Raw genomic sequence first — 15,079 nt, 5'->3', positions numbered from 1 at the left:
GAGCCCAATGCACACAAACAAGTGGACAGGTCAATGCTCTCCCGAGTTGGCGTCCAATGGCCTGTATGATGAATATAGAGCAGGTTCTATCCTGCTCCATGTCGGCAGGACAGAACAGATCAGAAGCTGCCATAGAGGTGAGCACAGAATGCACTTGGATGACACTTGGATTGCACACCGCTGCAAAATGGCCCCAGCCCAGAGAGCGCACTCGTTCCTGTGTATGGGGCCTAGATCATGTCCTATTGTCATCTATATTGTTTTCACGGATCCATCAATAGACTCAAGTCTATAAGAGACCTGTGAAAATGGGTCCCTGGCGGATGCCAAATGGGCATGACAAAATGGCGCACAATGGGCTGACCTGACATATTTATTATAGCGTGACCTATACAGGAGATCTATGCTGGTTCCTGACTGGGGTAGATCTCCATTATGGCGGTCAGTGTGTGCAGGTTACTGCTGGGACCCCCACCTATCCCAAATACGGAGTCGGCCATGTGTAGGAAATTAATCTGAAGGTTAGGGATACATAGAGAATTTGTGAAGTCACATCTTATAATAGCCGTGACCACAACACGATAATCTCAAGAAATCGTGATAGATTCATAGATAGCTAGTCACATAAGCGCACTGGTGCACCACCAACAAGGGGATTTTTGGAGGACTCTGTGCCCTTTTCTCCTGATCTCTGCAGGACCGGGTGTTTGGTCTCCCTGTGATCGGACACTTATCCCCCAACTCGTGGCTAGGGGATAGGTAAAGGGAGATGCAAAAATGGCAGTTGCGACAATTATTGTATTGCTATCCGGCGTAAACATAATAATAAATCTGACCCCACGAGTTCTTCCTAATCTCATGTACACAATGCAGATTTATTTAGCATGTATGGCGCAGAATTTCAGTGCGGATTTCATATATTTCAACAACAAAAAAAGGATCTGAGACAAAATCCACATGCAAATTTTGATACGGAAAAGGTGTGCATACAGCCTTAGGGTGCAGTGACATGTGGGCTAAATCTCAAAGTCAATCTCAGCTCAGCTACATCCAACCAACTCGGCTTTGCTGCATCTGTCGATTTTGCAGGAAGATAAGACTGGCGCACACAATGCCAGCTCCAGCAAGTCTTTGTGAGCGTATGACAGTGTGTGAAGCTCAGGGTAGAGAAGCAGCAGCAGCAGCGCAGGAGGGGTTTGCACACAGGCCTGGCCTCTATAGGAGGAGCTGTCTGGGAGCAGCTGAGTTCAGTTAAAGCCTTGGTCAATGCAGGATCACAGGGAGATGTGAATGTGTCTTGGAGGATCATTCATTGAAGGCTATGCTGCTCCTGCACAGGGAGGTGGGCTGCAGGTCTGGCTTCTGCTTATGTCCCCAATTAACCCCTTTATTTAAGAACAAAGGACACAGGGGGAGCTGGGGTTCTTCTTTGCCCGTCTACCCGCACCAGTCCTTTGTATTGGAATATCAGGAGTTGGATACCTATTAAGCCTTATGAGCCTAACCCCGGTGACTACTCGCTGACATCAAGGCTGGAGCACATGGGCTGTGGCTATTAACCAAATCCCACTGACCCCGTACTATCTGTTCCATCAGGTATCGACAGCCATTTGGAAGCAATTTCTTTTTAACCCTTAAAATATTTCCGGTTCCTTGGATTTTGTGAAACCTGGATTATAGCGAAGCTGCAGAACTCGTAGAAGATGGATGAGTATTTCATGGAGGTAAGTGCGGGACACAACATATGTTCTTCAGGTGATGGGACATCTGCAATTCACATGTCTGGAGTCTTTTTGTAAATTTTCGAGAAGTATGGTCTAGGGTATATGGGGTATCATTAGGGATGTCGTCATGGCACAGAAATTGGCGCAATGTCCATGTATTTAATAAATGCCGATGATGAAATTTTGTTTGGAATTCCTAAAAAAATGACTGACAATCTAAATTTTTGTCCATAAGACCCTTTGTGTCTGGAGGAGATTTAGTAAATTTATTGGCGGTCCTTGGGAATTCGGTTGGTGGGGGTTATAATGGAAGTGTGATCTGAATGTATTGAGCAGGTATCCCGGGATCAAGTAAGGGGTCCATCACCACCACCACACCCATCATCCTCACAGAACACTGTAGAGGTCACTTCCAGTAGTTTGTGATGAGGAGTATCTATAGAACTGCATTGCAGGACTCCGGCCGCCTGGGGTGCGTTCTGTATATTACCTATCCTCACCACTGAGCGTTACGGGATACCTAATATTGAGCAAGTATGTGAGTGTGACAACCATATCCTGCCATGCACAATATTGCGGTTACATCACAACCTCTAACGTGCACCCTGCCCTTTGGCAATGCAGATGCACATGGAATACTGAAAGGGAAGCTCTAGTCATATACATATATATCCTTCAGCATCTTGTGATGGCCCCATGAGTCAGCCTAGTAAACTCTACACTAGCCAGGTTAGGTCTACACGGCTACTTTTGTGGTACGACTCAGGTCTCATGATAACTTACATGTAGCCTGAGTCACACGACTTTTGCTTTCATCCTAAATATCAGGAATTCCAATGACCTGGGATGTGTCATAGGTTAGAATAGTGGCCGCCATTGTTCCTCCGTGTCAGTCAATGCGCCATGATGGCTTGTTAGAACAAGTTGCTTGGCGGTTTGATGTCCATGTGGGCATTTTTTACAGTTCGGTTTCACTTATTGATGTGATTGGGTCTACTGAAAAAAATTGATTTGGGGAAAAACATGACCAAGAATGGGCAGAATTGTGTGAATAAAGCCTAAGACTAGAGCTGTGACTCCTTTCACGTGACCAAAGATCGCCCCGTTACTCTGTGACCCCTTTACTGATGTAATTGAATGAAGTTGCGTTGCGACCCTGAGGGACCGTAACAAATCTATCAGTTCTTTATTGTTTTGGGACTAGGGTTGCAGTCGCAACACCCTTGGGGTAGCATAGCAACTTTATTTACTTATATTTGAGGAGGAGTCACTGTGTGACACTGCAATCTTTGGTCATGTGGCCAATGTCGCTGTCTAATCTTAGGGTTTTGCACAAGTCCTATGACTTCACCTATAAGTTGTGGCCCTTGACCCATTAACTGAGGCTCACTAGCTTTAGATGTATATGGCCACTTTTCCCTAGAAACAGTGCCACATCTGTCCATGATGGGTCGTCTCTGGTACTGCAGTTGACTCCATTGATGAAATGGTCTGAGATGTAACACCGGATATCACCTATGGAACTCTATGTAAGAAAGAAACTACTGTATATTTCCAACCCTTGACAACCCTACCCATCCTCTAGTAGTCAATAGAAAGTAGAGTTTCAATCCCATGACACTTCCACTTTCTGTAGACTTCTATGGCACGTTATTGCAACTTTCAGAGTCCTTTGCATCTTGTCTGTTCTATGTATCCTAGACCTTGTGTTCATAAGAATTACACTGTGACCGCCATGTTTAACACCTTGTCATACGAGGCCTTGAAAATCCCAAATCTTTAATGTCTGTTAGTCCAGCTGACTAATGGCCGATAAGACCCCATGCACACAACCGTAGTTTTGGTCCATTTCTTTCTATGGTCCCTATAGGCACATCCTTCCGTTATGACTCTGTGGGGGGCTGTAGGACCAAACCACAAAATACAGAGCAAGTCCTATTCCTGTTTGTGGAAAACTGACTACACATGGATGTTATCTGTGTCCCAGTTTCCATGCACCCGCACGTCACTACAGCCGTGTGCAGGTAAGACAAGCAGACCGTGTCCTAGAGCCACATTGGCAGCCCCCCTTCTTCGGCCTCCAGTAAATTATGGATCTGAGCAGTCACCTTAAGCTAAGCTGAATTAAGTGTTTTCCACCACAGGGATGAGATGCGAGCCTGTTGATGAGACAGGTCACATGGCCAGATGACATCACACCAGGCGTGGTGATGTCACTGGTTCCTTTTCGATGGCTTTATCTCATCGTCCCTGTATAACCCAGGTATTACTATAAACCTCTTGTCATGTCAAGATTGGGTGACCAACCCCAAGAAAGAGCAGTCCCTTCCAGAAATGAGTTATACTTCGAGGATCCTGGTGGCACAATGATCACCTCCAGGTCCTGAAGGTGAAATCTCCATGTCACAATGGGCCAGTGCGGCTGAATGCAATGAGCCCGGTCTTCTCCTGCAGTGCAGTGAAGAGGATGCTGAGGTTTCATCTCCAGCCCTCGCAGCCTGTGTCCTCCCGTCAATGCTTTGTTCTCCCGTCATGCCTATTTGTTCGCTGCCCCCCCCCCCCCCCGTCTATCTGTCCTTTATTCTCTTTTCACCTGGTAGCACGCAGCGCTCTGTCCTGAAAGTGTCCACTTTGTTTGGCCCTTCTGCGGGGCCGCTGTCTGGCTGTGCGGAGAATTCATTAAATCTGGCTCCTCGCCTGCCCCCATCATTCAGCTCCGGTCTAGATGAGCGATAACCGCTGTCATATTGTTCCCCAGCGAGAAAGTTTGTATTTGATTCATTTATTTCTTTGGAAAAAAAAAAATCGTCATTGACACAAAACCGATGTATGGATGGTGGAAATAATTGTGTGCTCTTTATGCTGCAACAAAGTCTGAGAGATCTAAAGCCTTCGCTGACTTATAGATTTGTGTTTCATGTAACAGGTTATTATGTACGGATAATGAATCAACCAAACAATGTGCATGGTATGTTATTGTAATTGATATACTATGGCGGCACATGTACTATGCGTCCCTCCATACTGCACCACGTTATGGAGGCATTATCCCCAGATACAATGCAACATGAATAGTCTATACCAATTGGCATGTGAGGATACCTTTACGGGCTAACTACATCTATGGAGCTGGGGTACACTCCACCGACTTCGAAAACAGTACATGGGCCTCTTGCTGGGGCGGTGGGGCTGTCAGGGTCAACTGGGGCAGGCATCTAGGTTGTCAGGGTAGGTGCCAGCAAGCAATTGTTATATCTTCCGATACCATGTAGGATCAGTGAACTGAACCTTAGCCCAATGACGGTGGGCCCACTTGCCTTCTGGTCCACTGTGTAGTCTTATTACAGCCATACCATGAGCCCAGGCAGACCACACCAGTAGTCAACCTGATGGTGATGGAAGGCAGACAATATAAACTCCAATAGGTATACTCCCAAAAAGGTTGGTGCCCAAAATTTTTTTTAGGCGACCAAACTAAAACCAGATTTTTATGCCTTAATCATTAAACGTTTTAGATTCTGGAGCATGTCCCTCCTCTAACAGCCTATAGGGGGCAGTGTTTGAAGTTCAATGTATATGTAATCCCTCTAAGGGTATTGTATCCACTGTGTAGACTACAATAAGGAGTCTTACAGGCCTGCAATGCTACCTGGGTGAAGCTACATTCACACTACTTTGACCGTTCTCGCACGTCCCAAACAAGAACGATGAGACCCCAAAGACTGCCGTACCCCCAAACCACCCACTCCACCCCACCCCCAACCATTCTTTGCTTTGGCAATACCAATTGTGTTTTCGGTTGTGCCAATGAAACCCTTTTGTATATGTATTTGTATTCTCTTATGGCTGAGTCGGCACCGGCATGACCTGCTTTTTTATTCATGGACCCTTTAACTTTCAATGTAAGACTTGGGTGTTTGAAGATTGAGCCGTGATCACAGACATCACTCAGCCGTGAACATTGGTAGTGTGTCCAGGCAAATGAAATTTTCTCTGGTTACCCTTATAGGTATAGTATATGGTCGCTATCCTGTAATGAGCCTTTCGACATTGTCAAACCAGAAGTTGCTCCAAAAGGAAGAGACTCTCATATGTCTATAGGTAATTCAGGCTTTTTTGGCAGCAGGGTGCTGGTTGACTTGGACCAAGACATGTATGCTGGCTAGAGGTGCTCCTAATAGATTAAGACTGCCTGAAAAAATGCAGCATTGTACAGACATTGAGGACTGTGGGTCATTGACCGCGGCCTATCTGCTGTACAAATAGTGCTGTCAGTGCAACAACTGGAATATCGGACATTCTTATGGTGAGACCATTGTCTATCGTAACAGCTGAGGCATGCAGTCACATATCAGAGTCAATGATCCCAAGGCCCCTGTGATATTGGGAGTGCTGAGCTCATACTGGGTTCTATTAGGAAGTCCATTCAAGTACGTTGCTGCAAAGGACTGGAAACGCATGGAGGAATCTAGGCTGGAAAATCCAGTCCATACATTGGCCAGATTTCCCAGCCTAAGCATTGAGAACAGAGACTCCTAGTGTCATAGTGATCTATATTGCTGGTAGTGTTTGCTTTCTGTCCTACATTATGTACAGTATGGGACAGCGAAGCCATAGACATCATAGATCACTGTGATGCAAGGAGTCCTAGTTTTCTGAATGGATCCAGCCAATGTATAGAGCGGATTTCCAGATCTGGATTACCCCATGTAAATGGGGCCTAAGGCCATACACTTTAGACAGCTATTCCATACACATACACTCCAATGGAAGAAGGAAGCGTTCTACAGTCAGACACAACGGGAGGGGGCGTATTGCCCCTGAGAACAAAAGGATCAGGCATGTTAAGCCCAAATATTTACCCACTTTTATTTTAGATCAGACTTGCCAACTTTTTGAGGCTTACTTGCAGCAGGTACAGTGCACGTTGCAAAAGTTTCCCTTGACCATGCCCAATTTTTGTAGCCCTGTCCCTTTGGGGGTGTGCCATGCCTGATCCTGTCAAATACCCTTGTATCAGGAAATTGCCCATTCAGATGTAACTTAAGGGAAACAAAGAGGGTTGCACCTGAAAACTGATGCCCAGTGGATCTAATGGGCTCCTAGTTATATAGATGGGGGAAGGGGATATCATAAATTCTGTATCATAGGCCAGAAGCTTCTCTGAGTGGGAATGGAGCCCGGCCAGAACCCACATTTTGAAGTGAACCCCGGGTGCGTTAGTTCTGCACGCCATGGTGCCAGGCCCTCGCAGGGTTAATACAGTAGCTGCTCATTAGAAGTTTATAGTCCCTGATTTAGCAAGTAATAATGACAAAGATCTGGTCTGAACAGTAACAAATTCCATCCCCCGGGGCAGAGCGGGGATTACAGCGAGCGGTGTGGATTGCATGTATTATTACAGGCGGCCATTCCTTCTGCTATTTCAGGCCCGGCTGATATTTCTGGTTGTCATTAGGTAATGTTGGTTGCTGATTTGCTGCCAATTATATCAACCAGGTCTGTAAGCAAATGTGTAGCCGCATTCCTGGGGTGACCAGCTGCCACCGCCTGAGTCATAGGGACCACTTCCAAGGAAGAAAAACCTTGTCATGACTCGTCTCCAGCAGAGTCTCCAATTATGGCTGATGGGTAGGGATAAGGCTAAGATTTAGGGGATACGTGTCATTGGTTTGCTGATGTCATTCAGTCTAGATTTGTACTGTATGTATATAAATGTATACCAGGCTGAATCTGTATGAGCTCAGGCTTGGTGCAGTATTTTATGAGCCCTTACGACCCTCCATATAGTGTACAGTAACTATACCGTATTGAGCTCGACTAGTGCAATTCAGTTCAATGCTTATATAGCATGTACCTTAGCCTAATCTTTCATACACGTGCCAAAATAACGGCGCTATATAGCGCCGCATCTCCATACACTGCAAATATAATGCAATGTAAATGGCACCATACTGAGCTCAAATAACAATGTATTGTAAAGTAACCAAATAACCTTTAGCAAGTTGCTTCAAGATTGGGGAAATTTAGCAAGACTCTTATTTTCTACACTAGGGGCTTAATACATCCTTAATGCATCGCTGGCGTAAGATGCACCAGAAGGCCACGGGCCTCTTAATAATTCTGGGGCACCACAGGAGGTCCCTTGCGCCAGAGCTGAAATCGTACGCCAGTCCCCGACTAGTATAATGTCTGGCATTGCTCTTACCACTGGCATCACTTGAGGCATCACCTCCCTGCCCCACTCCACCCACGTTCCTAAAAAATGTCAAGCAGGGCACAAAAAGTGCAAAGTGACACATCTTTGGATCATCAAAGGACCACGAACCAAAGATGAACCAAAGATGTGCCATATCTATGCCAGTGTTCTGCATTGTGCCACAAGCCTTATGTATTAAACCACATATGGCGCCACCTTCAGCAGGGGCAGGTAATACACCACACAAGTTGCTCCCCCCATAAATTATGCCCTGAATGTATAGTTTTATACGACTCCCTGTCCTCATTGGACTTTATGCCACCCAGTTCATTTTCTCCCGTAATGTTATTTTTCAGAATATTGGGCAATTGCTTAAGTAACAACTCCATGTCATGGGAATGGAAGCCAGAATAAAGGCCACAGTTGATTCTGGGTATTTTGGGGGCCACACAGTCTGGTCACCTATATCACATTAGAGTCCAGTCGTGTGACTGTGTGACACCATATTGTCCTCTGTGGCCGGGGACATCCCTGAGCCCAGTCTGTGTGGGAAAATGCTTTGGCTTGACATATAAATAAATCCTGTAATAATAGGTCCAGACGTCTCGGCCATTGTTGGATGTACAAAAGTAGGATGTGAGATGGCCAGCTGTGCGGAGAGGGGCCGGCCGCTGTGACAGGAGATAGTCATCTACTTCTTGTATTGTGACATTTTCTAAGTACAGAAGCAAATCTGCTCTATAGACCTTATAAGTGCTTAAAGTACAACTCCGCATAAAGTCTGAAAATTCAAGGATGCAAGCGGCTAACCCCAATACCTCACTCGTTCCCCATATCACCATCACATGGCTCCAGGAAGCTGAGATATAAGGAGCTTTTTAGTGGGGTCCTCACACCGTAGAGTTGATTGAGCTGTCCATGCATTGCCTATAAGATGGAGGAATCCAAGTGGTTACCGAGGATTTTCTTTCTTTGACTTACAATTCCAGAAACTTGAGAAACTAAGCGACGCTAAATAGTAAACCCGCTGCTGTTGTTGCTGCGTTTCCCAGCGTCACACATGAACAAACTTTAATGTCATCTGACATTGTCAAATTCCATAGGAGCAAATGGAAATCACTCACAATGGTCACCGTCGCTTGGGTTCACGCAATTTACAATAGACCATTGTCATCTAGTCACATGAGCCTTGGACTCGACGAGGGAGTCAGTAAGAAAGGTGTTAAAGGGCTAAATAATTGACAAGTAGTTCATCACTTAAAGATTGCCAGGGGGCAATAGTTACCAAGCACAGCGCCCTACACGTGCAGTGGTTGTGCATGGTATTGCAGCTCAGACCATCCACTTGAATGGGACGAAGATGTGATACGGACACGTGACTGATGAATGTGACGTCACATGGCCTATGAAATGGCGGAATTAGCGTTGCTGCTCCTGATAACTGGGTGAGTTCCTGATGTTGAGTGTTATTAGGATATGTCTGCACATGGCAGTTTTGTTGCAGAAATTTGATTCTCCTTCAATCCTCTGAATGGGGTTGTTTTGGCAGCGAGCACGTGGATTTCTGCAAGCCACATTAATGGCGAGAGACAGACACGGCGCTTGTGTATTAACCCTTATGATGTATTGCCCGGGGCTATAAGAGTTAATGATGTGATACTGTCTTCCTTCCCATATAGTGGTATCAAACCTTCCTGGGAATATTCCCCCCCCATTTTCCAATCTCTGCTCCCCTCCCCCAGGCTTTCTCTTCCATTAGCAGATTCCTGCCATCCTCCTCATATTTTATTCATTCTGTTTTGGTATGATGGAAGCAGCCGTCTTATATACGGTTCTGCCGTCCTCTTCCTCCGCTGACAGGCTGTGATATCCCACCGCTGACCCCGCAGTACAGATCACCTAGATAGATATTTTTAGAATTTTATTTATTTTTTTTAAAGCGGTTTTCAAGTTTCCAAATATTCTCCAAAAACCGTCTTTACAATAGCGGCAAATTGGCAAAAAGTAAACCAATCTCGGCTGCAGGCCGCCAAAAAATCTGCAGCAGAAATCGACGGAATTGCACACAAATCTAAGGTTGTTTCTACAGCAACGGTGTGAATGTAGCCTTAGGATATATTCACACTGCGTAACCCCTGCACATGTATTGCGTGTGCCAAGAAAGCGCCTGTTGCGTACATGACTGTCACACCGAGGCCTAGGAGCCTTAGGGGGCCCATAAGGTGTCTTTTCCTAATGTAAGGAGCCAAGTACTGTATATTATTGGTGAGGGGTCTGCTACAGATTTTGTTTCATATTACGCCTCTGATACAGACCCGTAGGCCCTCATTGATATATGCCAAGAGTGTTCTTTTGGCCGCCATTGCTGTATCTATAAAGAATTCAGTTTTTTGGAGGTTTTATTTAACTCTATAGAAAAGTACGTAGTGTCTATATGGCTTTTATTTGACATGGACACCATTGGCATCCGTTATGTATGATGGTGGTTGTAGTCTTGTGTTAAAACAGCCTTGGCCCTATAATTCTATCCTACATCTTCTGGTGACTATAATGGTCATCATTATTGATCCCACACAGCTTTCCAAAACCCCTGCATGCCAAGTCTGTCTAGCTTTCATTCCTGTTTTTTAGTAGACAGATTAGCTGTTCAGGAGGCTTAGAAACGTGATTGAAAGCGAACCACATGTATTACATGAGGCTACTCAGCTTTCCCGGGTCCAGTACTGGAGGACAAGTCCTTCTAGTGTTGCATCCTTGGCCGTGAATCCCATTTCTTTACATCGCTAGACCTATTAGTCATTCAGGAGTCTGGAAAAGTTGGGTGAAGAGTCTTAAGTGTTCATATAGATTACATTTGTCACTAGTTCCCACACAGCTTTCCCAAACCCTTTATATTGATACATCCCTGACTAGTCCATTACCACGTAGTTGTGAATCATTCAGGAGCCTTGGAAAGTTGAGTTACAGCCCCTGTTATGAGTGACCTATTGAACGTTATAGATTATATCCTGCTTTCCCAGATTCCTGAATCCTGAATTTGCCTGGTCCTAAAGGATGGTAGTCAGGGATTTAACACTAAGTAAGGTAGGCTTTTGCCATGCAGGGGTCTGGGAAAGCTGAATTGGATGGAAGATGACCCTTTATAGCTTGCATTACCATTCAGAATTTTGGGAAAGTTAGGTGACGACTACTGGGGGAGCTATAATCCTAATAATTTGCAGCTTTCCAAGACCACTGCAGTGATTTCTTTCATACTCTTGGGAAATTTGGATGGGAGCTGTAATGGCGGTCATATTCATCATCACCCAGCTTTCCTGAACCCTGTCAGTGATAGATCCTTGTCTGGTTTATTACTTGGCAGATCAATCACATAGCTGGCAAGAAGGGGGAAATCTTTCAGGAGTCTGAGAAAGCTGAATTGGATATAAGCCTGTGTTTTCATTCCGGTTTGAGAAAGTTAGGTGAAGGAACTATAATCCTTCCCAGCTTTCCAAGAACTCTCCAGTAATCTATATCTTCTTGGAAGAATTTTTCTGTAATAGAAGGCACATTATTCATCACCCAACTTTCCTAGAAACGGATAACTGAGAAATTTGACCCAGGAGGAGAACTGAAGGATTGCACCTTACAGCTTTAGCCGCCACACCCCTCCATATATAATGCATGCCATCTTACCCATATCTGGCAATGCTGCAACCGCTCGCCCCGGTTTCCTTAAAACACCCATCCTGAATGTTAGGAAGGCCATGTCTGCTGCTCAGGCGCTTAACCCGTGATGCTCGCTTTAACCCCTTGAGCACTGACCAAAGTTTGACAGGAATGCAGACATAGGAACAGCAGGAGGGGGCCATTGCTGAGTCAGTGGAAGGAAATGTAAAGGGAGGGGGGGCTATTACTTATGAAGACATGAGTGGGGTCAGGACACAGGGGAGATAAATGTACATTATCCATCAGGCCTTCCCTCTGTAAAGGAAGCAGTTCATGTGTAAAGGCAGAATTGTTGACATCCTGAATTCTTTTATGTTGCAATAGGCAATGAGATCTGGTATGTCCAAACACTTCTATATGTGGCCGTCTGGAATGTATACATCCGGCTGGCTGCCACGGGCGCGCAATCCAATGAGAACAAGATTCTTTCATAATTGCCAAAAATTTAGATGAAGTAAAATTCTGAGTAGTTCTTGTGCAATGAATCGAATTACATTTTTATTTGTGTTTTTAATTATTTAGTCTTTCCCAATTTACACGACACCGGGTAGGACTGTTTGGGATTTGGAGGCTTGTAAAAGTGAACAGGATTGGCATGGACACCATTTACACGGAGCGCCCTCTTAAGGGCCGATTAGACAGGACGCTTTAGCAACCAATTTTTGTGCTCATTCCTGACAACCGGCCTGTCTAATAATGCCAACAATCGCCTGATGGAGCATTTGATGGTTCCTTGGGTAATCGGCTGATAACAGCAGGACAATGAAAGTACATGCCGGAGGAATTGTTGCTTTAGTGGTCGTTCCTCCTGCATGTCCTCAGTGGCAACAGGCCGGTGCAGAACGAGCGCTGTTGGCACCAATGGAGCACCATTATAGCTCATAGCACCAATGGAGCACCCTCTTAGGTAATTGTGCCAATGGCACCAATGCAGCGCCCTACTAGTTAATAGACAATGGAACACAAATTTTATCTCATGGCACCAATGAGAACACACCATTCACTATAAGACTGTGCTAATGGAGTGCCATCTTAACTCCTTGCACCAATGGAGCACCCTCTTAGTAAGTGGACAGTGCCAGTGGAGCACCATTATAGCTCATGGCACCAATGGAGCACCCCCTTAGGTAATTGTGCCAATGGAGCACCACCTTAGCCAATGGCACCAATGGAGCACCCTACTAGTTAATAGACAATGGAACACAAATTTTAGCTCATGGCACCAATTGGAACAGACCATTCACTATAAAACTGTGCTAATGGAGTGCCATCTTAACTCCTAGCACCAATGGACGCCCTCTCAGCTCTGCAACACCCATGGGGTGCACAATCAGTTTATAAGCTGCACGGACAGCACCCCCCTTAGCCCATATATAACAATAACTGAGCCTCCCCTCCACGCATGAACAGCCCCAGCACAGCACCCTCTTAGTTAAGACACAACATCAAAAATTGCACCCTCTTAGCTCACAAATTGCACCATTAGACCAACTTCTCAGCTTGCAAACAGCATCTATGCCGTATCTTCTAACCTCAACCTGGAGCTCCCTCTTGGCTTACAAGTGGCTCCAAGCACCCCCTCTCTGCTCGCACTGAAAACCCATATAGCACCCACATAGGTGAAGGTCACGTCCACTTGTCAGCTTTGATTTCCCTTGCCAATAAGGTGCATCCCCGTTCTTGGTGGAAACGACTTTGTGCCACTTTTGCGCCATAACATTGGCACGTCCACATTGTGCCTGCACTGACACAGTGTAACAAACCACCAGGACAGGAGATAAATAATGAAAATGGTGAGGAATTGAGATTTATATTGGGAAGTTGCAGAACGTCATACTATACTACACTTCAGAAGTGAGTTCCCTGAATTTCGTGAAGTCTCCATGCAGCTTTCACCGCTTTCTTTGTGGCTGATATTTGGTCATGTGACTTGAGGGCTGGTGAGCGCGGCCGCTTCAAGAGATCTCGCATGATGAAGCTTTCTCCACCGTGACTAAAACGATTCTCACGGTTCACTCAAGGAAGAAATTATTTGTCAGAGAGACGGAACCAAAGTCATCACCGAGTCCATAAAATGATTCATTGTCTGCGTCATGTACACAATAAAGCAGTGTGATGCCCTCGCCGCCCGGGTATACGGGTCACCAGCTGAATGTCGCCCATTGTCTGCACAGCCTTCAGTCATCTTTACAGGAAGGGAAAGTTTCTAAAAGGAAGAATTTCTTGTATAATAATTTATATAGTGTTGGGTTAACAAGGAGGCGGCCATATTGCTCCATTTAAAGGGATGCTAAATCTATCTTGTATTACTGTGTAGTTTAGTGTTTCCTGTTGTCGGCTATTTCAGGCCAGGAAGAGACTGTATGTGATAGACAATGGGATGACTGACCGTGAGTCCGGAGAAATGTGTCCTCATGGTCAATACTATGTGTATTATCCTGTACTGTGACATCACTGTGTGTATTATCCTGTACTGTGACATCACTGTGTGTATTATCCTGTACTGTGACATCACTGTGTGTATTATCCTGTACTGTGACATCACTGTGTGTATTATCCTGTACTGTGACATCACTGTGTGTATTATCTCTGTACTGTGACATCACTGTGTGTATTATCCCTGTACTGTGACATCACTGTGTGTATTATCCTGTACTGTGACATCACTGTGTGTATTATCCTGTACTGTGACATCACTGTGTGTATTATCCTGTACTGTGACATCACTGTGTGTATTATCCTGTACTGTGACATCACTGTGTGTATTATCTCTGTACTGTGACATCACTGTGTGTATTATCTCTGTACTGTGACATCATTGTGTGTATTATCTCTGTACTGTGACATCACTGTGTGTATTATCCCTGTACTGTGACATCACTGTGTATTATCCCTGTACTGTGACATCACTGTGTGTATTATCCCTGTACTGTGACATCACTGTGTGTATACGATCCCTGTACTGTGACATCACTGTGTGTATACGATCCCTGTACTGTGACATCACTGTGTGTATACGATCCCTGTACTGTGACATCACTGTGTGTATTATCTCTGTACTGTGACATCACTGTGTGTATTATCTCTGTACTGTGACATCACTGTGTGTATTATCCTGTACTGTGACATCACTGTGTGTATTATCCTGTACTGTGACATCACTGTGTGTATTATCCTGTACTGTGACATCACTGTGTGTATTATCCTGTACTGTGACATCACTGTGAGTATTATCCCTGTACTGTGACATCACTGTGAGTATTATCCCTGTACTGTGACATCACTGTGAGTATTATCCCTGTACTGTGACATCACTGTGTGTATTATCCCTGTACTGTGACATCGCTGTGTATTATCCCTGTACTGTGACATCACTGTGTGTATTATCCCTGTACTGTGACATCACTGTGTGTATTATCCCTGTACTGTGACATCACTGTGTGTATTA

The 15,079-nt window shown here is 45.1% G+C and overlaps 1 protein-coding gene across 1 annotated transcript in view; it reads left to right on the top strand.

Moving 5' to 3' along the window:
* The first annotated feature begins 1,284 nt into the window (after positions 1 to 1,284).
* Positions 1,285 to 15,079, top strand: part of LOC142216649 (unconventional myosin-X-like) — a 79,569-nt gene continuing 65,774 nt past the window's right edge. The window contains exon 1 of the mRNA XM_075284638.1: positions 1,285 to 1,724. Within this exon, the coding sequence (XP_075140739.1) occupies positions 1,704 to 1,724 (21 nt within the window). The 5' untranslated portion in view covers positions 1,285 to 1,703. The remainder of the gene's footprint in view (positions 1,725 to 15,079) is intronic.

This window comes from Leptodactylus fuscus, chromosome 8, assembly GCF_031893055.1.
Source record: "Leptodactylus fuscus isolate aLepFus1 chromosome 8, aLepFus1.hap2, whole genome shotgun sequence".
Lineage (NCBI taxonomy): Eukaryota > Metazoa > Chordata > Amphibia > Anura > Leptodactylidae > Leptodactylus > Leptodactylus fuscus.
Note: the sequence above shows the minus strand (reverse complement) of the source record. Positions and strands in the feature narration are given on the sequence as shown.